This window comes from Thermobia domestica, chromosome 7 (assembly GCF_964235325.1).
Source record: "Thermobia domestica chromosome 7, izTheDome1.hap1.1, whole genome shotgun sequence".
In the NCBI taxonomy this organism is placed as follows: domain Eukaryota; kingdom Metazoa; phylum Arthropoda; class Insecta; order Zygentoma; family Lepismatidae; genus Thermobia; species Thermobia domestica.
Window position 1 is genome coordinate 58,377,800 of NC_137460.1, and position 24,547 is coordinate 58,402,346.

Below are 24,547 nucleotides of genomic sequence, written 5' to 3' on the forward strand. Positions count from 1 at the left end.
CACTTCCTTTCTTCCCCAATCCTTTCTTCCCCAATCCTTTCTTCCTTCCCTTTTCCCGGAAAGTGTGTTCGCCTAGAGATGTCATCCCTCGAACGTGACGGGTTAAATGGTCTCAGATGCCGAAAGCCCAGAAATCTAAATCCTAAATCCTAAATTTACAAAGTTACTTCTGGGAAACATTGTTCTTTCATATTTCAATTTATATTTCAATATATATATCTATATATTGATATTTATTATTATTAATTGCTTTCTTGCATCTTTCCTACATTATTCTAGATTAGTTACCATCGGTTAGTTTAGTCACATTATGTATAGTTAAATACGGTTACGTATGTTTACCGTTTCTTTTCTTTTTTTCAAAATACATTCCTATCTGATCACGTGTATTGTTAATAATTTATTTGTTGCATTTTTTAATAATTTATTTCATACACACAACAGATAAAACAACTCATACATTTTAATTACACAGCACATAGTTCTTTGACATCGACGGAAATCTCCTTTGGCTATAGGAGCATATAGTATTACCAATGGGGATTTCCCTCATCCCCCTTGTAATTCGCACATCGTCAACAGATATAGAACATTGTTGAACATTTCTTGGACCACTTCATCACACTCCTGGCCTTGTGACATGGTGCATTATTTTGTCGAAAAATGCCACTACCGTTGGGAAACATGGTCGTCATCAAGGGGTGTACGTAGTCTGCAAGCAGTGTGCGATACGCGTCGGCCGTCATTGTGCCTTGCTCGAGCTATACTAGATACATGCTCACGTGTATGTCCCCCAGAGCATTATTATTATTATTATTATTATTATTATTATTATTATTATTATTATTATATTTGAAGTACAATCAAATATCACGACATTAATTATTAGTTTTAATTAACGGAATTGAGCTGAAAATTAAATCTTGATTTCGAAAGATTAACCATTAAGTTTATGCGTTCGGTACCTTTCTAAAGTAATAAATACTGGAATTGGTTTCAAGGCTGTTTCTGACTGAATACTTTCTTCAAATTAATATTAAAAATTATAGAAAGATTTTCGACAAATTCGAGTCGAGTCGAGATTTTTACGAAAAGTCTCGACTCGACTCGTGTCTCGGCTCGAAAATTAGAGTCGAGAAATAAATTTGTCTTGACTCGTCTCGAATTTTACAAAGTGTGTCAACTCGAATTTCAGTCCAGATTCGAGACATGTCTCGACTCGTGCGCATCCCTAAATATTCATATTTTAAATGTGCAATACTACCTCGCGAAAAATGACCCCGAAGTTAATTTACCAAAGTCTACTTTCTTCTTGTTAGATTAGTGATCGTGGTTTAGGATAGATTATGTAAAGTCAGACATGGTTATGTATGTTTACAATTTCGTTTCTTTCTTTCAAAATACATTCCTATCTGTTCCCATTTATTATTAATAATTTATTTCTTGCATTTATTAATAACTATCAGAAAAAAACATTATTCGCATGGTGGCTGTATTTGGAAGTCAACGCCTCTATAGTATCACCGTTGATTTCAGCGAGTGCGAAAACTTTGGATTTGACATTAATATCGGCCATTTTGGATTATTTTTACATGTCAGTTATCATCTCCGGTACCCCGACCCTCAACTAAGTGGGGTTAATTTGGAAGTTAATGCAATCGGAGTTTCACCATTGATCTCAGCGACCGCCAAAACTTTGAATTCGACACTAATATCGGTTATCTTCTACTACTTTTACATGTCCCTGTAAACGTCTCCTGAGACTTCCTGGTTCGATTTTAAAAAAAACGCTTCGTCTTGATCCGTAACCTGGGCCAAGGTACCCAAGATCAAAATTTGGTAACTCTCGGTCCTCTTGTCTGGTCTCCAGGCAGCACACAGATACATGCATACACACAGACAGACACACAAACAAACTTTTTATTTTATTTATATTAGATTAGGTGTATTTCAAACAGTGCTTCTTCCAGAAGTATTTTAAGGGGTACTGCCCGCCCGGAGCTCTGAGAGTGCCCCCGGAAGAGACCAAAATAATACATCTATAATATAATAAAAAATAGAAAATTATCGATAGTGCCCCCGGAATACGAAGTGTGCCCCCCCGGAACATAGTTTCTGAAAGAAACACTGATTTCAAACACAACAGATAGAACCAACGGCGCCGACTTTTCAAAATGTATGTGGGTGCATATAAATGGCGGGACGAGTTATATGTTTTCAGGAGAGTCTCGATTTTTTTTGATTGATTTCTTTTTAGTTAAAATCTTTTATGAACACTGTCATAAAGGGCTGTGCTGTGATAAAGTAAAATATACCGGTAATATAAGGATAAGTTGGGACTGTCCTAGCTCAGTCGGTAACACGGCTGACTTAAACATAAAGAAAAAGGTTGAAACCCGGGTTCAAGTTTAATTCCTGTAATGCATATTCCCAACATATATAATCGTGGTATTTAGTGTATATTTTCAACAACTTACATGATGCACAATGAGTGCAAGAGGCAGTGATATTATCAAACGTTACTAAAAGAAAATACTACATTCATACAAATTAAAATGAAAATATCATCATAAACGAAAATAATTTTAATGGTACTGCAAAAAGAATTTGCAAGGATTTTGAAAATGAAATCTTTGACTCTTGCGTCCCACGGTTATGCCGGTTAGGCTAAAGGAGACGGTGATGATGAGAGATGAATGAAATGGTGGAATGAAGAAAGTGGTAGGAAACGGGAGTGCCCCGAGAAAACCCACGAGCACGGTGTTTGTCCACCACAAGGTTCACTTGGCGGGGACTGTGATCGAACCCGGGACCCCAAGCACCAGAGGTGAATATTCTACCACTGAGCCACCGCGCCCCCTGCAAGGATTTTGTTGTGGACATAAAGTATAAAGTGACTAACTTAGTGTGTTCCTTGGTTGCCTTTGCAAAAACACATTTGAAACAATCAATTATGTTTTAGAGGTTAGAAATTTTAACTCCCATCTTTATGTTTTAATTGTTTATTTTTTAATAGTGTCAAGCGAGAAATATTTATTTTATTATGTTTATTATGTTTCGAAACTAAAAATCTTGCCTTCAGCGCCCTGACAAGATTATTTGTGTGAGTGCTTGTTAAGCCTTTTATTAACAGCCGGAGGCAGCATTCTGTTATATCGTTGTAGTGAGTGGCGTGTTAAAATACTCCTAGTATCAGTTTTTTCATTGTTCGATTGACCTTGAAGGACCAACAAATGCCTTTCGAGGAATACAAGTTCCCTTTAATTCATGAAGTTAATATAGAAATGACCTTCAAACCTATGCTGTGCATAAATGCTGGAAGTCTTATAAAACGGTTTTATCCGTGAGTCTGTAGACTAGAGCCCTGCAAAGCCAGGCCCGAAGACGGCCCGGATGGATCTGTATTCTGTGTCCGTCTCGACCCGATCCGGCCCGAATCTCGAGCCGGGCAGAGAATGGGCCGGACTCTAAACTGGCCGGGCACAAAGGAGCCGGGCTCTAAACGGGCCGGGCGTAACCGGCCTGAGAACAACCAAGTTGATAAATCCAGTCAATCCTTCAATATGTAATGGAAAATGAGAAATATGTCGTCATAATATTGCACTGTCTATTTGTCCTTCTCAAATAGGAAAATCGTGAGAAAAGTTACCCAAGGTTTGTTTTCTATATCTCTATACTGTCTGTCTATTTGTTATTTGTGCTTGCTCTGTCCAGCCATGTTTATTATACAATAATACAGCTCATGGACGTAAAAGTCTTATACTATACTCATTAATGCATTACAAGTAACAGAGAAGATATGTAAAACTTCTACACCGTATGTGATACTAATACTACAACTACTACTGCTAATACTATTATTACTATTGCGATTACGAATGCTAGTGCTAATTCCACTATTGCCGCCACTGCTACTACTGTTACTATTACAACTACTGCTACTACTTATTACTATACTAATACGACAGCGAATACCACTACTGCTATTACTAGTAATACGAAAACAAAACAATGCAAATGAAATCTTTGAGTTTTACGTCCCACAAGTATGCCGGCTAGGCTAAAGGAGACGGTGATGATGGTGGAATAAATGAAATGAAATGGTGGAATTAATAAAGTGGGAGGAAACAGGAGAACGTCGAGAACCCCCACACACGGTGTTTGTCCACCACAAATTTCATTTGGCGAGACCTGGGATCGAACCAGGGACCCCATCCACCAGTGGTGAACGCTCAATCACTGAGCCACCGTTCCAGGAACACCTAATCCGCCCTGGTGTCTTGGTTATTTATTTTATCATAATATTTTGTTATATTTGTAGTATCATACTATGATATAAAGAATACAGGAACATGTAACATCATTTGGTATTTGACTTGCTAATTGAACATAACTACAAATTGCACTGATCTTATGAGCACGCCAGTTCACGGTTTTGGCCTCCGTAGTCTAAAGGTAGCGTACCAAATTCTACTTAGTAGGTCAAGTACTTGACTTTGTCATACGTTCTTTAGGTAATTACGGCTCAGGCTGTATGGATGATGATGGGATGAATTGGTGGAATGAAAACAGTGGGAGGAAGCGAGACCACCCCGGAAACTCCCACGCACACGGTATTTGTCCACCACAAAGCTCACATAGCATCTGGGTGGTAGTTCTGTACGGATCCAATGAACTACGGAATAACGTAGCAGAAACTCCCTACTCTGTAAATATATACTGCTAATATTCGTAAGTTTCAAGCTTGTAAAATAACGTAGCTGTTTTGTCTTTCTATTAAGGTTTACGATATTTCTATCGTATCTTGTCTGAGCTGCAAAACGAGAGGTAATACGTTTATCGATTTATGGTTAGGGATTGGTCCTTTAAAACATTTAATTAAATCGAGAGGTGATAGAAACATACTATCCCGCGAAAAACGTACATTTTCTTTTGCGACAGATGATAACACTACTTCAAGTTTCACTATTGAATTCATATTGTTTGGAAATCTTCGTTTCATACTGTGAAACGATACTCACTTCTTTTAGTTTGGTATTGGTACTGGTAACTCCTCTAATATATGCAACAAGTTGGAACTCTTCGTCATAGATTAAAAATGTAGCAATACACGTTGAAACCGAGCTTGGCTAACTTCAGCTACTTCTTTTTTGAATAGGAATTGGTGGAAAGTATTCTTGGGATGCTGAATTCTTGGAGGAACATTTCCTTACGACTCTGATATATTTAAAAAAGCCGTATCTTGATATCTCCTATTGTTTTGATTCCTGGAAACAAGAATTCAAATAGGAAATGATAGTTAATTGGAACCACTTCCTGTTGATCATAAAAAAAAAAGACTTATCCTGATATCTCCTATTGTTTTGATCTATGGAAAAAAGAATTGAGATAGGAAGTAATAGTTAATTTGAACCACTTCCTGTTCCGGTAGGGTGTTGACAATAATTATGGTATGTTGCCTAGAGACGGTAAATCGTTTGGACAAAAATGTTCTATCTGTTACTGTTTTTGCTCTATGGCGAGGAACGTTCGAACATAATATGACTAATTTTAACAAATTCTGCTTTGATCAAAGCTGCCACGGAAATGGAGGAGGCTATTCTTGAGACAATGAATCGATTGCAAAAAGCGACTTTTTAATATCTTTTACCATTTTTGCTCTACGGAAATCAGTATTGGAACAGGAAGTACTAGTAAATTTAAATTTCCAGTTTTAGTAGAGTTAATGGATAGTAACGATATGTTTGTTGAGAGGCTGAATCGTTTGCTTAAAACTGTTTCTAGCTATCTGCTGCCGTTTTCATTCTATAGCGATAAACGTTGAAACCGTTATTGAAACCAGAAGTTATAATAAATTCTAACTACAGCCTAATTTAGTATTGTAGACATTTGTCTTTAGACTCTAAATCGTTTGCAGAAATCACTTCTCACTATCCGTTATCATTTTCTTTATATATCGACAAACGTCGAAATCGGAAATGGCTAATTTGAAGCAATTCCGGTTTGAGTAGAAGGTTAACGGAGGAAATAAAATATATTCTTTGGATACTGAATTAATTGCAAAAGACCACATCTTGAAGCATTTACTATTTCTATTAGGCGGAAATTGGAAATTGAAACCGGAAGTAATAGTAAATTTCAACCATTTATAATTTCGGTAGAATATTTTGTGTACCCATGATGTTGACTCTAGATGATAACTCGTTTTCAAAAATCAGTTCTCGCTATGTTACCGTTTTATGCTATGACGATGAAAGTTGAAACTGTTGTTGAAACCGGAAGTAATAATAAATTTAAACCATTTTCAATTTTAGTAGAGATTGTGAATGACCATGATATGTTGCCTATACACGCGCAATCGTTTACAAAAAAAAAAAAAAAAAAAAAAACGTTTTCATGTATGTTACCGTTTTCATCTATGGGTTAAATGTTAGAACCGGAAATTGCTAATTAGAACCACTTCTGGGTTCAATATAAAGTTAACGGATGAGATGGAACCTATTCTATTCATTGGATGAAGAATCAATAGCAGAAAACCATTTCTCTATACAGGGGCGGATCCAGGACCGACTTCTGGGGGGGAGGTGGGTTGTCATAATGCTACTTTTAAGGGTTCCAAACTCTGGGATGGATTTTATTTATATATAAAAAATAAGAAAGTTTCCTCTTCTGGGGGGGGCGATCGCCCCGATCGCCCCCCCTAGGATCCGCCCCTGTCTCTATATCACTTTGGTCTGTCTTTGCTTTGGTATCTGTCAACAGACACACGGATGAAACCACTCTATAAGATTTCCGACTTTATGCACAGCACAGTTTGGTAGTTTAAAACCTGTCTTTGGTTCCATAAATATTATTAACACTAACATATCAATGATACTCTTGTGTATGATTCAAAAAGTTAACCGTGAAATTTAATCTAGATTGGAAGTAGTTGTGGAAAGGCCTCTTGCTATAACAGATTTGTGGGTGTTCAGATAAAACCAACATAATATTTCTATTTCACAACGGGTGAGTAATGCATAGGTCATTTCTACTGTATATCAACTTCACGGACCAAAGCGACTTGTGACTTGATGTGAAACCATTTGTTAGTTCTTCAAGGTCAATAACAACAAAATAGCTAACACTAGCACTACACGCGACCCATTACTTCGATAGAAGAGGCAGATTCAATAGACGTGTTTACGTATAAAAGAAGCCCTCCGGCACTTAGGCTGGGTGGAAGCAACAACATTCTATGCGAAAGAACGCTGTTTGTTCTATCTGTTCGAGTTTGCTTGTGTGTCTGTCTGTGTGCGGCCTGGGGATCAGACGAGTTGACAAAAAGTTACTAAATTTTAATAAAGGATACTTTTGTCCAGGCCCCAGACCAGGACCAAGTGGTTTTTATTTTAAAAAATCGAACCAGGGGTCTCAGGGGAGGGGGACGTTTACCGAGACATGTAATAATATTGGAAAATTGCCGATATTTGTGTCGAATTCATAGTTTTCACGGTCAGTGAGATCAATGGTGACACTTCAATTAGCGATGACTTTCAAAATCAGCTACCATTGCGTGCGGGCCGGGGTCACCGGGAGGGGGAGATGTACAGAAACACGTAAAAATAATCCAAAATGACCTATATTAGTATCAAATCCTTAGTTTTCACGGTCGCTGAGATGAATGGTGATTCTTCCAGAGGCGTTGAATTCTAAATACAGCTCCCATCGCTTGAGAGCCAGAGGCGTTCTTTTTAAATTTTGAACCAGGGGGTCTCAAGGGGCATTTCCCGCGATATGTAAAAGTAGTAGAAAATTACCGATATATTTTCGTTTCGTTGTTCAGTTTGTTTACATAGATATTTTATCTGACCCATGCGAAAAGTGGTTATTTTCAGGTAGTTATTATTAAATGCAAGAAATAAATTATTAATAATATACAGGGTGGCCCAAAAGTACGTATACAGTACCGTACTGATCAGCTCATTGCATTTTATATAATTTCTTATTTTTATCCATCAGGTAGACTTAGTTTCTTTATTATTTGTTCTTAATATGTTTTACTTACATCTTAAGCTCAGAAGAGCTGAAGCAAATAAACTCATACACTAGAATGTTATAGTTGATCAATACAGAGGTGTATGCCTACGTTTGGACTACGTGAACAAATAGGAGTGCATTTTGAAAGAAAGAAACGAAAATGTAAACATACATAACCGTATTTGACTTTACATAATCTATCCTAAACTGCGGTCACTAATCTAAGATAATGTAGGAAAAAATACAAGAAAGTAATTAATAATAATAATAAATATGAACATATAAAAATATATTTTGAAAGAAAAAAGAGAGAGAAAGAGAAAGAGAAAAACTTGTTTACTCCAGACGCCGAAACGTTAACCAGAGTTGGAGTGGGTCAGTGGGTCGGTGGGTCGAGTTTTCTGAGTGGGACGTGGGTCAACAGCATGTGACCCACCACCCACCATGACCCACTGCGACCCATCACCCACCATGACCCACTCTGCTCACTGCATTGTAAACAGCATTTTCTGAACAGCATATTTTTTTTCACCCTCGACTCTAGCCATAGAAAGTAAAAACTAAAAAGAAGAAGAACATTGAAGAAGCAGTTGAAGTTAAATTTATATCATGGCAGTCACGGTGGTTCATATCAAGGACTGCCTAATATCAATATTAGGCAGTCAACTAATATCGATCGTTTTCGATTATTTTTAGAAATCAATCCTATATAAAGAAAATGCCCCCCCCCCAACAAAAGGGAGTTTTAAAAAATGATATTGAGATTAGGGTTTAACTATGTATATGCCAAATGTAATTTCAGTTGACTTTGATGTTGATGATCACACATACATGGTTATATTAAATTTTTATATAATAATTCATACATTATAGGTGATTCAAAATAAAACAAGTAGTTAGCTCCTCTAAAAATTCTTAGGCTGTGTCTGAAAAGTAAAGAAGTAAGTCCTATTGCTATTATTACAATTGCAAATATGATCAATTTCCTAAAGTTCTGCAAGAGTGCCTGAAGTTCTTTCTTCAATAGAAACAAATGAAAAAGAAGAAAAAAGAAGGCCTTGAAAGTAAAACGTAGACAACTTCACCAGTGCTCAGAAGAAGCTGTCTACAATGCACTGAGCAGAATGGGTTGGTGAGTCACAGTAGCTCGGTGGGTCAGCGTGGGTCAGAACGGATTGTTTGGTCAAAGTGGGTCACGGTAGGTTGTGTGTCGCAGTGAGTCATATCCTGTTGACCCACAACCCACTTAAAAATCTTAATCCAATTGACCCACTGACACTCCATTATTTCAGTCATTTTTACCGAAATCTAGAACATCAACATTTTCGATTACTTTCCAAAATTGGCCCTGTAGTGGCGAAACGGTCAGTGAGTAGTGGTTGTGCCTATTAAATCCTTTTCTCAGAATCACAATATCTACAACATATCACAGTTTCAGTCATTTTTACCGAAATCCAGAATATCATCATCTTTGGTTACTTTCAAGTTGCCTGGTTGTGGCCAAATGGTCAGTAATTATTGGTTGTACCCATTAGGACATTTTCTCAGAATCACAATATCTACAACATATCACAGTTTCAGTAATTTTACCTAAATGCAGAACATCACCATTTTAGCTTACTTTCAAAAAAGTCATCTCGTAGTATCCAAACGGCCAGTGATTATTGGCTGTGCCCATTAAGACTTTCTCTCAGAATCACAATATCTACAACATATCACAGTTTCAGTCATTTCTACTGAAATCCAGGACATTAACATTTTCGGTTACTTTCAAGAAAGTGGCCTGTAATGGCCAAACGGAAATTGATTAGTGTGTGTGCCCATTAAGACCTTTTCTCGGAATCACAAGATTTACAACATATCACAGTTTCAGACACTTCTGTCGAAATCCAGAAAATCACCATGTTCCGTTACTTTCAAGAAAGTGGCCCGGTAGTGGCCAAACGGTCAGTAATTATTAGTTGTGCCCATTAGGACATTTTCTCAGAATCACAATATCTACAACATATCACAGTTTCAGTCATTTTTACCGAAATCCAGAAAATCAACATATTCGATTACTTTCCAAAAAGTGGCCCTGTAGTGGCCAAACGTTGAGTGATTAGTGGTTGTGCCCTTTTCTCAGAATCACAAGATCTACAACATATCACAGTTTTATTTTTTCGAAATCCAGAACATCATCTTCGATTACTTTCAAGAAAGTGGCCTGGTTGTGGCCAAAGGTCAGTGATAAGTTTGTGCGCCCATGGAGACCTTACAAGATCTAAAACATATTTTTCAGTCATTTGTACCTAAATCCAGAACATCACCATGTTCCGTTACTTTAAAAAAGTGCCCCTGTAATGGCCAAACTGTCCGTGATTAGTGGGTATGCCCATTCAGACCTTTTCTCGGAATCACAAGATCTACAACATATCACAGTTCCAGTCATTTTTACCGAAATCCAGAACATCAACATTTTCGATTACTATCCAAAAAGTGGCTCTGTAGTGGCCAAACGGTTACTGATTAGGTGTTGTACCATTTTCTCAGAATTAAAGATCTACAACATATCACAGTTTCAGTCATTTTTTACCGAAATCCAGAACATCACCATCCTCGCTTACTTTCAAGAAAGTGGCCTGGTTGTGGCCAAACGGTCAGTGATTAGTGGGTGTGCCCATTGAGACCTTTTCTCGGAATCTCAAGATCTACAACATATCACAGTTTCAGTTATTTTTTTAAGAAATCCAGAACATCACCATGTTCCGTTACTTTCAAAAAAAGTGGCCCTGTAGTATCGAAACGATCAGTGATTAGTGGTTGTGCCTATTAAATCCTTTTCTCAGGATCACAATATCTGCAACATATCACAGTTTCAGTCATTTTTACCGAAATCCAGAAAATCAACATTTTCGATTACTTTCCAAAATTGGCCCTGTAGTGGCGAAACAGTCAGTGAGTAGTGGTTGTGCCTATTAAATCCTTTTCTCAGAATCACAATATCTACAACATATCACAGTTTCAGTCATTTTTACCGAAATCTAGAATGTCACCATCTTTGGTTACTTTCAATTGGCCTGGTTGTGGCTAAACGGTCAGTAATTTTTTGGTTGTTCCCATTAGGACATTTTCTCAGAATCACAATATCTACAACATCTCACAGTTTTAGTCATTTTACCTAATTCCAGAACATCATTTTAGCTTACTTTCAAAAATGTGGTCTCGTAGTGTCCAAACGGCCAGTGATTATTGGCTGTACCCATTAGGACATTTTCTCAGAATCACAATATCTACAACATATCACAGTTTCAGTCATTTTTACCGAAATCCAGGCCATCAAAATTTTCGGTTCTTTCAAGAAAGCGGCCTGCTTCTGGCCAATGGTCAGCAATTAGTGGTTGTGCCTATTAGGACCTTCCCTCAGAATCAGCAATCTACAACATATCGCAGTTTCAGTCATTTTTACCGAAATCCAGGACATCAACATTTTCGGTTACTTTCAAGATAGTGGCCTGTAATGGCCAAACGGAAACTGAGTAGTATGTGTGATAGAGACCTGCACGGGCCGGGCCTGGCCCGAGGCCCGAAGCCCGGCCCGGCCCGCGGGCCAGGCTTGGGCGGGCCGACACTGTTATTTCTTTGGGCCGGGCCGGGCTTGGGCTGGCCGACACTGATTTCTCTTCAGGCCGGGCCGGGCTGGGGCCGATCAATTGCAATTCTTTAATAATTATTGACTTTCGTTAAACGATAATTGGAATAAAGCCAAACATTGAAGAAGTGTGTCCGTGAAAATGTTACAAAGAATACATTAGCTATTTACAGTTTGTGTTGCTTAGCGGCTCCACTTTCACTATAGAGGATTGCAGGCATTATGCGGTAAATTGAGCTCTACCTTGACCTTCACTGAACTCAAAATATAAAAAGAAGGGGTGGGAATGTTTTGCCTGTCGCTAAACAATATTGCCATCTTCACTTTATGCTAAAAATCAATTAAGTTATATTTTTGTTACAGGGAATGGAGTTTTTGTTCTCTCGATGACAGGCAAAGTTCTAGGAGGCAATGGTACCGTTCGGGAGGCAAGCGTCAGGTTGTGAACCAGAGTTTAGAAAGTTTCTGAGGGTTAGGTCAAATTTAGTACTAAATTTTGAGAAAGATTCGGGCTCGAGCTATTTTTTTTTAAATTATCGGGCCGGGGTCGGGCCAAAAAATAAAAAAATTATCGGGCCCGGGCCGGGCTTGGGCCAAGAATTTTGAAAAACTTATCGGGCCGGGCCGGGCTCGGGCCGAAAATCTCCAAAACTTTTCGGGCCCGGGCTGGGCCGGGCCTAGGTACCTTCGGGCTGGATTGGGCTCGGGCCGAAAAATTCGGCCCGTGCAGGTCTCTAATGTGTGACCATTGAGACTTTTTCTCGGAATCTTAAGATCTACAACATATCACAGTTTCAGTCATTTCTATCGAAATCCAGAACATCACTATGTTCCGTTATTTTTAGAAAGTGGCCCGGTAGTGGCCAAATGGTCAGTAATTATTGGTTGTGCCCATTAGGACATTTTCTTAGAATCACAATATCTACAACATATCACAGTTTCAGTCATTTTTAATGAAATCCAGAAAATCAATATTTTGGATTAATTTCCAAAAAGTGGCCCTGTAGTGGCCAAACGGTCAGTGATTAGTGGTTGTGTCCTTTTCTCAGAATCACAAGATCTACAACATATCACAGTTTCAGTTATTTTTCCCTAAATCCAGAACATCACCATCTTCGGTTACTTTCAAGAAAGTGGCCTGGTTGTGCCCAAAGGTCAGTGATTAGTTTGTGTGCCCATGGAGACCTTTTCGTGGAATCACAAGATCTATAACATATCAAAGTTTCAGTCATTTTTACCTAAATCCAGAACATCACCATGTTCCGTTACTTTAGAAAAAGTGGCCCTGTAATGGCCAAACGCTCAGTATTTATTGGTTGTGCTCATTAGGACACTTTCTCAGAATCATAATATCTACAATATATCACAGTTTCAGTCATTTCTATCGAAATCAAGAACATCACCATGTTCCGTTACTTTCAAGAAAGTGGCCCGGTAATGGCCAAACGCTCAGTATTTATTGGTTGTGCCCATTAGGACATTTTCTCAGAATCACAAGATCTACAACATATCACAGTTTCAGTAATTTTTACCGAAATCCAGAACATCACCATCTTCGGTTACTTTCAAGAAAGTGCCTTGGTTGTTGCCAAACGGTCAGTGATTAGTGGGTGTGCCCATTGAGACCTTTTCTCGGAATCAGAAGATCTACAAGATATCACAGTTTCAGTCATTTTTACCGAAATCCAGAACATCACCGTGGCCCTGTAGTGGCCAAACGCTCAGTAATTATTGGTTGTGCCCATTAGGACATTTTCTCAGAATCACCACATCTACAACATATCACAGTTTCAGTCATTTTTACCGAAATCCAGAACATCACCATGTTCCGTTACTTTCAAAATAGTGCCCTCGTAGTGTCCAAACGGCCAGTGATTATTGGCTGTGCCCATTAAGACTTTTTCTCACAATCACAATGGTTACAACATATCGCAAATTCAGTCAATTTTACCGAAATACAGGCCATCAATATTTTCGGTTACTTTCAAGAAAGTGGCCTGGTTGTGGCCAAAGGTCAGTGACTAATGGTTGTGCCTATTAAGACCTTTTCTTAGAATCACCACATCTACAACATTTCACAGTTTCAGTCATTTTTACCGAAATCCAGAACATGGCCATCTTCGGTTACTTTCAAGAAAGTGGCCTCGTTGTGGCTAAACGGTCATTGATTAGTGTTTGTGCCCATTAAGACCTTTTCTCAGAATTACCACATCTACAACATATCACAGTTTCAGTCATTTTTCCGAAATACAGAAAGTGGCTATCTTCGGTTGCTTTCAAAATAGTGGCCTCGTGGTGGCCAAACGATCAGTGATTAGTGGTTGTGCTCATTAAGACCTTTTCTCAGAATCACAATATCCACAAAATATCACAGTTTCAGTGATTTTACCGAAATCCAGAACATGGCCATCTTCGGTTACTTTCAAGATAGTGGCCTCGTTGTGGCCAAACGGTCATTGATTAGTGTTTGTGCCCATTAAGACCTTTTCTCAGAATCTCAATATCTACAACATATCACAGTTTTAGATATTTTTACCGAAATCAAGAACATCGCCATCTTCGGTTACTTTCAGAACAGTGGCCTCGTAGTGGCCAAACGATCAGTGATTAGTGGTTGTGCTCATTAAGACCTTTTCCCAGAATCACAATATCTACAACATATCACCGTTTCAAGTAATTGCTATGAAATCCAAAATAACGTTAAGTTCTGCTGTTGGCAAAAATGTGGCTCTGTAGTTACCAAACGGTCAGTGATTGGTGGTTGTGCTTATTGAGACTTTTTCTCAGGATCACAACATCTACAACCCATCACAGTTTTACTGATTTTCATTGAAATCCAGAATATCACTATGTTTGGCTGTTTTCAAAAAAGTAGCCCTTTAGTGACCAAATATCAGTGTTTGGTGGTTATGGCCATTAGGACCTTTTCGGAATCACAATATCTACAATATCACGGTTTTAGTATTTTTGTCCAAAATCTCGAATGTCGTTTTCTTCTGCTTTTTTTAAGAAAGTGGCCTCATGGTGGCCAAACGGCCAACGATTTTTGGTTGTGTCCATTGAGACTTTTTCTCAGGAACATAATATCTACAACCTAACACGGTTCCAAGCAATTCCACCGAAATCCAATTTCCATAAAGAATGTTCGGAGTCCTTTCTCATTTCGAAGGAGCATCTCTGTAAAAAACTTCAAAACCCGTATTTTGTACTTTGAAGCCATCTTTGCATCGGCAGAGTATCGTTCCTTTAATTTGGTCCTTTTAAATCAAAGGCACCCTTTTTTAAAAGGGACCCTTTGCCTCCTTTAACCTGTTCTCCGAAAGAAACAAAAAAAGACATGTGTGCATTTATTTTCGGTCTAGTATATATGTGCCAAGTTTGAAGAAAATCAGATGAATAGAAATCCTTGTGAAGCTATCTCCTTTATAGTTTCACTATTTGGACTTGACAAGTCGTTTGTCCTGAAGTCTTCAATTTCTTTATTACCTCAAATTGCATTGTAAATAAATACACTTGCAAATTTGCTATATTATATACTGTAATTTCTTAGCCGATACAATTTTCTGTCCCCGAAAAACAAGAAAGCACCTGTCAAAAGCAATTCCTCGAACTTTCCCCTAGAATTTATCATAAGAAAGTTTTTTGTTCCTCTCTCTTAGAGATTTGCATCCCTTTTACCTTTAGAGCCACTCATTGACAAAAGGTACTCACATGACCGCTATATACAGACATGCTCTTAGGTAGGTCAGAGATTGGAAAAGTAGACGATTTTTAATAATAATAATAATAATAATAATAATAATAATAATAATAATTATAATAATAATAATAATAATAATTATTATTATTATTATTATTATTATAACAATTAGGTTTACAACTAGGGTCCCATCTCTTTATCTTGTATGAGAGTCCCGCTAGTCAGCTAAGCCATTGGTGTTCCTTATTCTGTGTTTCTCTCTCTTTCTGTGTCGTGTGGATGTTTGTTTTGGGGTGTTAGGGTTTTATATTAAATCTTTACATTATATAATCTTTTTCTTTTTTACGAGATTTTCTTTTGGAAAAGGAAAGAAACTGCTTTCCTCTTATGTGTGTTTCTTACCATTCACCTTGTTTGAACTATTTAGGTAAGATGATTTTGTAACTTTTATGTCATCCATTGCCATCACGATAATAAAATGGTAAGTCTTAACAATTTATTTTATTCTCTTATTTGCAGTTTGCCACACTGATATATTTGTAACAAAATTGAGGTTTGGTCCAACGCCTTTCGAATGTGCAACCAACCCAAGCGCTGAGCTTTTTGGGTTGCCTGCTATTGCAGGAAAGGGAGAATTGCAGGTGGTAATGCACATTTGGAGTCGTGTATACAACTTAGAAGAGGTCTCTGACGAACACGGGGAAAGGTTTCACCAGCAAATAGCTACCATGTAGAGGCGTTAACAGTGGTAAATGGAGTGTGAATATTTTGGCAGACTTCTGTTGGAATGTGACACGCGAGACATCCTGTAGTAATTACAAGAGGAGTAGCAAAACCAAGTGACACGTAAGTGTTAAACTTTAACTTTTTATGTAATTTTACTTGCATAATTTATATTGATATTTAAATTATAACGTGCAAATTATTATGGGTGGAGAGTAGCATCTTTGGGCGGATATTGAAACATCCCCCTCCTCCTTGAAAACTGGTATGTCCTGGAGAAAAACGGGTTACGAATTCGAACTCAGGAGCTCGAAACCTATAGGAATCACCTATTTTCGTTCGTGGGAGCGAAAAATGTTTCATTTTGCCGACCAGTGTAATTAAGGGCATGGTGGAAAGACCATGCATGGTGGTTGCATGCGCATGTCGCCTGAAGCGCTGTCGTAGCTGGGACATCATCTGGGTTGCAAGGAACAATGGGAAAAGGCGCAGGTGGAAGTGATAAGTGGAAATTCTTTGTTACTTTAGTCTGTTAAGTGATATCGATAATGCCTAACTGTGCAGTGTATGGCTGTAGTAATTACTACAGAAAAAGTAAGGGAACTAATATAAAATAGTTTAGATTTCCTCAAGAACAGGGGGAATGTCTCCAGAAATGGATTTTAGCTTGCAGGCGACAGGACAAAATAAACCTAAAATATGGTAAATTTTACATAAAAATAATATAAATAAATGCAATGTTAAATGAAATTCTATAAACACGATTTCATTATGTAGTTTCTTTTTAGCATTCATTGTATGTAATAGTAGTGGCTTGTGTTGATTCTGCGTACAAAACTTCAATAGTACGATTTAAAAAAGACGAACTTCGAGGTAAGATCCGGATTCGAAATCATGAGGGAGAGGGAGCGACAGAGCAAATAATCGAAAAAAATCCCTTTTATGATACCCCTTTGCTGATTTTTATCAAGACGTCTTTCACTTGTGTCTGATAAGGGACATGTACTTTCCATCCATTCTTTCATACTTCCTTCCTTTCTATCTACATATTAAAATGCTAAGTTTATATGTTTGTTTCCAAAGAAAAGTTTATATGTTTGTCTCCAATCTTTCGGCAATGAGATCTTGAAAACCAAAAGTGCTAGAAATGGTCCGTATTTTTTAGTGGTACACTTCACATCTAAAGAATTGTGACAGCTAACGCCGTGCTGCTAGACCACCCAACATACACCTTTTTTTAGCCCATAATCGTGTCTGGTAAAGAGAGACCCCTCTATCTCCTTTCCTCTCTCCCATACTAAAATCAGCTAACAACATGAGCGCAATTCTAATTTCAAACTATACATGTATTAGTATCGATAAAATGAAAGAATAAAACCGAGGCGAAACATGATTCATAAGATGTAGGAATAGAGTTAAACACACACAATAAAAATTTAAACCAATGTATGACTATTACACAGAAATGAGGCAGAGAGAGAGAGAGAGAGAGAGAGAGAGAGAGAGAGAGAGAGAGAGAGGGAAGAACTAAAAGAAAGGGGAGAACAGATAAAAAATGTGGAATTTAAACGTAGTAAGAAAATAATCTAACATTATGAAGTTCCGTTTCCAAAAATCCGACAGTAATATAGAAGTAACGTTTCTTTTTATATACTTTTTCAGGACTATTCGAATATATAGAGGATGCTTGAAACATTCATTAAGTCACTTTCAAGAAAATTAGCATACTCAATTTCCAGTAGAACTCTAGATCTCCGAGACACATGTAGGATAATGTCAAAAGTTTAGCACACATGCTCTTTTCCCTTGTTGTTCGCTTGCAAATTGGTAGTATTAATTGGACGTATTGATCCAAAATATGTTCTAATAAACCTAGTAAGTAGCATAGGTCATATCTTTCATTTCAAACTGCTAATGCAAGCTGAACAGAAAGAAAAATGAAAAGAAAAAGAAAGAAAGAAAAAAATGAATGAGTGCTATTTTACTGCTAAATTTCTATCAAAAATACTATATACTAAAAGTACAAATTGTATCATAATGAAAAGTTAGAAATATTCAAACGGAAAATTGAATGTCCCTTATAAATGTAGCAGACCTTGCATGGTTCAAATTTCAAACATGAATAAAATACATTGAATTATAGGATCGAAACAAATTTTGTGTCAAACTAGTATAAATAAATTCCTGTTTTCAAATAACCAAAGAGGGGACCACTTTCTAGTCTTCTCCGGAGATTTATCTGTTCCGAACATCCAGTGTCGATTTAATCTATTGCGGATATAACGTAATTCGCACAGATAAAATAAACACGCTAGAGCATAAACGGGTCATCGCGTTAGTCGGATGATGTTGGTTGGCTTATGGACCACCACTGGGTCGAGGATTCGAACCCGTAGTGACCCGGTGATTCGATTGCGACTCGGTAACCCAGAGGATAAAAAGAGATTTTACTTATTCCCTTGCGTTTAAACAGTATTTCTTTCAGAGATGACCAAGAATGGAGATGTTATCCCCAGAGCACGAAAAACACGACGCCGAAGTTCCCAGTTAATTAGATTTTGCAGACCGGGTCGATCGGGCTCTTGCACCGTTTTAACTCTGGAACACGCACACGCATATAAAATGTGTGTATGAGAGAGAGAGAGAGGGAGAAGAGAAAGATCCAAAGACAGGATAGGGAAACGTTAAGAAAGACACACACACACACACACACACACACACAGAGAGAGAGAGAGAGAGAGAGAGAGAGAGAGAGACGGAAAAATAAATGCAGATAGAGGAAGAGACGGATATAAATATAAAACATACTTCTCATTACAGTATATGATGAAGAACGCACACACTGTTTACTCGAATTCTCGCTAGTGATATCTTGTAAGTTCTTTAACAGTTCTGTAATGATAAATATGTTTTATATTTATATCCGTCTCTTCCTCTACCTGTCTGTCTGTCTTTCTTTCTTTCTTGACATTTCCCAATCCTGTCTTTGCATCTTTCTCTCCTCCCCCTCTCTCTTTCTCACAACACTTTATCTGTTCTCCCTTTTCTTCTTCTTCTTCTTCTTCTCTCTCTCTCTCTCTGCCTCATTTCTGTATAATAGACATCCATTGGTTTAGATTTTTATTGTGTGTGTATAAGATTCTCCCTACATTAACTTGTGAACCTTGTTTCGTCTCGGTTTTATTCTTTCATTTTATCGATAATAATACATGTGTAGTTTGAAATTAGAATTGCGCTCATGTTGTTAGCTGATTTTAGTATGGGAGAGAGGAAAGGAGAAGATAGAGAGGGTCTCTTTACCAGACACGATTATGGGCTAAAAAGGTGTATAGTGGGTAACCTAGCTACACGGCGTTAGCTGTCGCAATTTTTTAGGTGCGGAGTGTACACTAGAAGTGTTGAAATTTTAAAAAAGTAATGCCACATATCTTACGAGTTATACATTCCAACATCACATAATTGTATACAAGTGTAGTATATTTCTCAGGCTTTTGAAATGAAATCTTACGTTTTTCATCCCACGATTGTCTGCTGGGAATTTGGTCAGTTAGATTAGTCTGTTTGCGGCAGGCTGATGTAAAATCCTTGATTGCTAAAGGGAGACTGTGATTATGAGAAATGAATAAAATGGTGGAATGAAGAAAGTGGAGAATCCCGAGAAAACCCACGCACACGGTGTTTGTGCACCACAAAGTTCACTTGGCGGGAGCTGGGATCGAATCTAGGACCCCACGCATCAGAGGTGAACGGTTCAGGCTTTTGTTTCATGCCCAAATGATAATGAGAAACGAATGATAACCATTTCTCCAGGCTAAGATGAATCTTTATTGTTGGAGTGTTTTACCCAATGAACACCATATATCACTGACATTACAATTAATTGTGTGTGTAATCTATTTGCTTGTTACAACTACATGCAAGAAGAAAGAAAACACTGATCATACATAAATTAGAAACTCCAACCGGAAGTAGGCTCAAATCTTGTAAACGGTGCGAGATATTGCAAAAATAACCTTAAAAAAATCTCCCCTTTGCGGTACCCATTGCCGATTTTTATCAAGACGTCTTTCACTTGTGTCTGAAAAGGGATATGTGCAGATGTTGTGGGGAATGACAAAGAGAGTCGTGCTCATATGTGAATGATGCGCTGTGTAGAAAGCGCAGTTTCAGCTAGTTATTTTTAATTGTTCCATGTACACATTTGGGTCTGAGGAACCAGTGATCTGCACCTGCTCGAAAGTGTGTCTCGCTTTAGGCTTAGCAAACAGTGACAACCCTCGTATAACTTGAGATAAGTAGTAGCTTTTCTCTTTGGACACTTAAAAAAGTACTTGTTCCCTTTCTTCAACACTATAAATTCTTAGTTCTATTTATTGCCATGCCTCTCTTTCTGATACTTTTATTTGCACATATTAACTAGATACTAAATGCTCTTTAGATAGATCTTTCGCCTATCTACGGAAAAGATGGCGCTACCCAAGCAGCTTTAAGGACATTCAAGAACGGAAAGCTGAAATCACAGATTATAAACGAAGAAGAGTACCCACCTAGCCTAGAAGATGCTCCTCAAGTTGAGATGAAATACCCACGATCGAGGAACAAGAAAATAAAATTTGCTTTAGGACACCCATTGTTTGCTTCGATGCCGGGGCTTTTTGTGTACTCGACAATCTGGATCAGGGAACACAATCGAGTATGCGACATACTACAAGAAGAATATCCTGATTGGTCCGATGAAAAGCTTTACCAGACAGCAAAAATGATTGTGATTGGTGAGTGTGATAATTTCGTACTTTATAATTAAATAATATTTTGTCCCAATACATCATTCATTACATTCATCATTATCGAGCAAGTTAATTTACAGGAGGCACAAATATACGTGCGTGCTCCACAAAAAAGCTAAGCGTCCTACGTGATTACGCATTTATCGGTAGAAGTGGAATAATGGTAGGGTAAAATTTCGCAACGGGTAGATGTACCAAAAGTACTAGTTCGACTCTTCTAAACTTCAATCATTAGAATTAGAATTCAATTCATGATTAATTATACAGTGTGTAACAAAAAGGTAGGGATAGTGGAATATCTTGAGAAATACACTTGCGATTCAAAAATCACGATTTAAAAGATTTATTCAACTAACATAAAATAAAGTTGCCTCCTCCCTAAGGGAGAGGAGAAGGAGGAGGCAACTTTCAAATTTCAAATGAAAATGTCCTATTTTTATTGCAGATCTGGATGTTCCAAAAATACGCAACTTTTACATGAAGTATTTTTTCGTTTTTTTTTTCCTAGATTGCGCTGACATTACAAAAAAGTAAATATCATCATATGCCACCTGCGACTGATGATAAACTAAGTATCTCGAGAAATTAACTTGAAATTTAAAAAAAAAACGAAATACGTGTCCAATGTTTTTAAAAGGTCTAGCATAAAATGAAATTGCTCTCATTTACGCTTTAATACAACCGTGGTAAAGCATTGCTATGTTAAAAGGAAACTTATTGTTCTTTGTAAGGAGAAACATCTTCCGTAGAAGTACAAAGGTCAAGTAGACGAACACGCTCGTTAAATATCACGCGACACGGACCCATCTGTAAGTAAAATTAATATTTCACACCGACACATAAAAGCACAAATGACGATGTTATAGGAGAATAAATATACAAAACGTGGATAAAGTGCAAAGAAACTTAATAGATATACAAGGCTATTGTAAACGATCTTCCCGATTTCGAATATTAACAACTCACATTTACTTAGTCACAATTGGCATGCAGCTTATGCTAAATGTGAGAAAAACTGAAAAAAATATTTTGTTTCTAAACAGATACGTGTTATGTTCCACGTCAAAGATGCTCAATATGTGTGTCGTTTGTAATTCGACACATACAAATCTGATAATCTAATTCTTGACATACTCTTTCCAACATCTTAGAGTCAGTAGATACAACTGCTTCTTGAATGCGTTCTCAAAGTTCAGGCAATTTGTGAGGGAGAGGTGGCTAATACACTTAGTTTTTAACATAACCCTAATTTCGTTGAACACTAACTATAGTCCGTTTGACATGAAATTCGAGGTTACAAAACGTTGTCCTGTCTAATTTCCTGCCTTCTTAATTTACTGTCGCCTTAGAGGCGAAATGCGTAACTACACATCAACTTTAAAAGCCACATACTGTCTTCTTGTTCTTTCCGAAGGACTTGATTAACGTGAATCCCCTTGCCTCTCACTTTTTGGTTGTCTATGAGATTTGAAGATGAACAAAGTGTAACTGATGTTTCGCAATATGCTCAAACTGCGCACCTTTCTCGATTTGACGATGACCAATTCGATGGTAAAAGCCAATTACTTCATTCCTAACGACTTCCGGTTCAATAACTGCAACTTCATCAATAATCCTTTGAGGAAGATTATTTAAAGTGATTGGCATTGTTTGGTACACACGGGTTTTTAAATAACCCTAGGAAAAATAGTCTAGTGATGATAAATCAGTGAAACTAGCGGGCCACAAAATCTCACCCCTTCTGCCAATCCATCGTTGAGGAAATTCCGTGTTACAAATTGCAGCACATTTACATCGTAGAGCGGTACTGCACATTTTGCTAGAACCATGTATGGGCGAAAATATCTTGTAGTATCTCTGATTGCTGGAACTACTTGTTTTCGAAACAGTTCAGAAGTTAAATTGTCATTAACAAAAATGGAGCCAATTATTGTATTATTTAGCACTGCCAACCAGATATTCAAATTTTCAGTATGTAGGGCTTCAAAAGACCAATGAGAATGCTGTCAAATAAAAATCTGCAATTACGTCTGTTAGTGTGTCCGATTAAGTGGGATGTGGCTTCATCAGAGAACACAATGCTGGTAAGAAAAGTAGGATCATCATTGCTCCGTTTAATCATATCTTCACAAAATTCTACACCGCGATCAGTCATATTCATTGAGCTGATGTATCAGATGAATTTTGCATGGATGGAATTTCGTTTTACTTAACATTGTTGTCACAGACATGTGACTAATGTCATGTTGTTAAGCAGTTTTAAGAGTGCTAAAGCGAGGGTTTTCAACAAATGACTGCCACATCAACCTGTTTGTCTTCAGCTGTCACCTATTTTGGTTGACCAGGAATGTTACGGTTCCTTTTTAGTTCCTGTTTCCTCGACGTGCCTTACGGTGTGCTCGACATAGATATCGAAATCACGAAATTTGTGTGAATCACGAAATGTTTCGTTAAATATTACTTGTACTTCAGCATATGATCTTTGGATATCGCCCCATCCTCATATCATCAGAATAGCTATCCTTTCTCATTCAGAAAGGTTGACCAATCATACTTCTTTACCAATCTACTTATTTAAGTAAAGAGAGCGTTAGAACTTTACTTTGAGAACTCTAATACAAACCAGTTGAAAGACATGAGCTTGACTGTTCAGGGATTTTCTGTAATAGTGATTACTACTATCAATATCAAATGGCGTTTACGTTGCTCCACCTTAATTTACTATCAACCATAAGTATTTACAGAATATACTATAGGAATGACACATACGTATGTCTTCTTCTGGTCAACTGTTATTTATTCCACTGATTTTACAAGAGCACATTTGCTCACTACATGTTCACATACACTTTCATTTCTCAAATGAAATTACATGAAGTTTCAAATCAAATCGTAATTGTACATACCTACATAATTATAACAACAAAATTATAATATCTCCTTAAACTTTAATAAATCTACCGATCAATCTTACCTACATAATTATAACAACAAAATTATAATATCCCCTTAAACTTTAATAAATCTACCGATCAATCTTACCTATTCACTTTCACTTTCATTTCTAAGGTAAAATCACATTATCAATATTCAAATAAAATCATTACACATCTACATAACGATAACAAAATGAATATCTTAATTCTTTTTTAATACTGAGTCCGGTTACATAACTGAAATATTCATGTCCCAGCGAAGAGCTGGAATTTATCAACTTTCATAGTATTAACAATCTCACAGAAAAATTTCAGATTTTGAAGAATATTATTACAAACGTGTTCGTATCTTTATTTGTTTGGAAATGTTAGCACAAACATCACATTGAATGTCCTGTTCTTGAACTAGCTTTTCATTTATCAACCTCAGGTGACGCACGATGATATTTTTTGCGATTACAGTGCCATCTAGAAGGATAACAAAAAGTACTAAAGTAAAAGTTGGGTATTTTCGGTCGCAGAATCCGAGCCTGCAAAAAAATAGTAAGTTTATATTTGAAATTTTAAAGTTGTCCCCTTCTCCCCGAAGGGTAGGACAACTTCGTTTTATGTTAATTGAATAGATCTTTTAAAATTATTGGACATGCATTTCGTATTCTTGTAAATTGCAAGTGTATGTCTCAAGATATTTAGTTTATTATCAACTTCAAGTGACATGGTATGATATTCATATTCTACGATTACAGCGCCA

At 37.3% G+C, this 24,547-nt stretch overlaps 1 protein-coding gene across 2 annotated transcripts in view; it reads left to right on the forward strand.

Annotated features, from left to right (window-relative positions):
• The window catches only part of LOC145690138 (prostaglandin G/H synthase 2-like), a 159,941-nt gene that overhangs the window by 87,785 nt on the left and 47,609 nt on the right, over positions 1-24,547 (forward strand). For both annotated transcript variants that reach the window (XM_081764735.1, XM_081764736.1), the window contains exon 7: positions 20,512-20,845. In XM_081764735.1, coding sequence (XP_081620861.1) covers positions 20,512-20,845 — 334 coding nt within the window. The remainder of the gene's footprint in view (positions 1-20,511; positions 20,846-24,547) is intronic.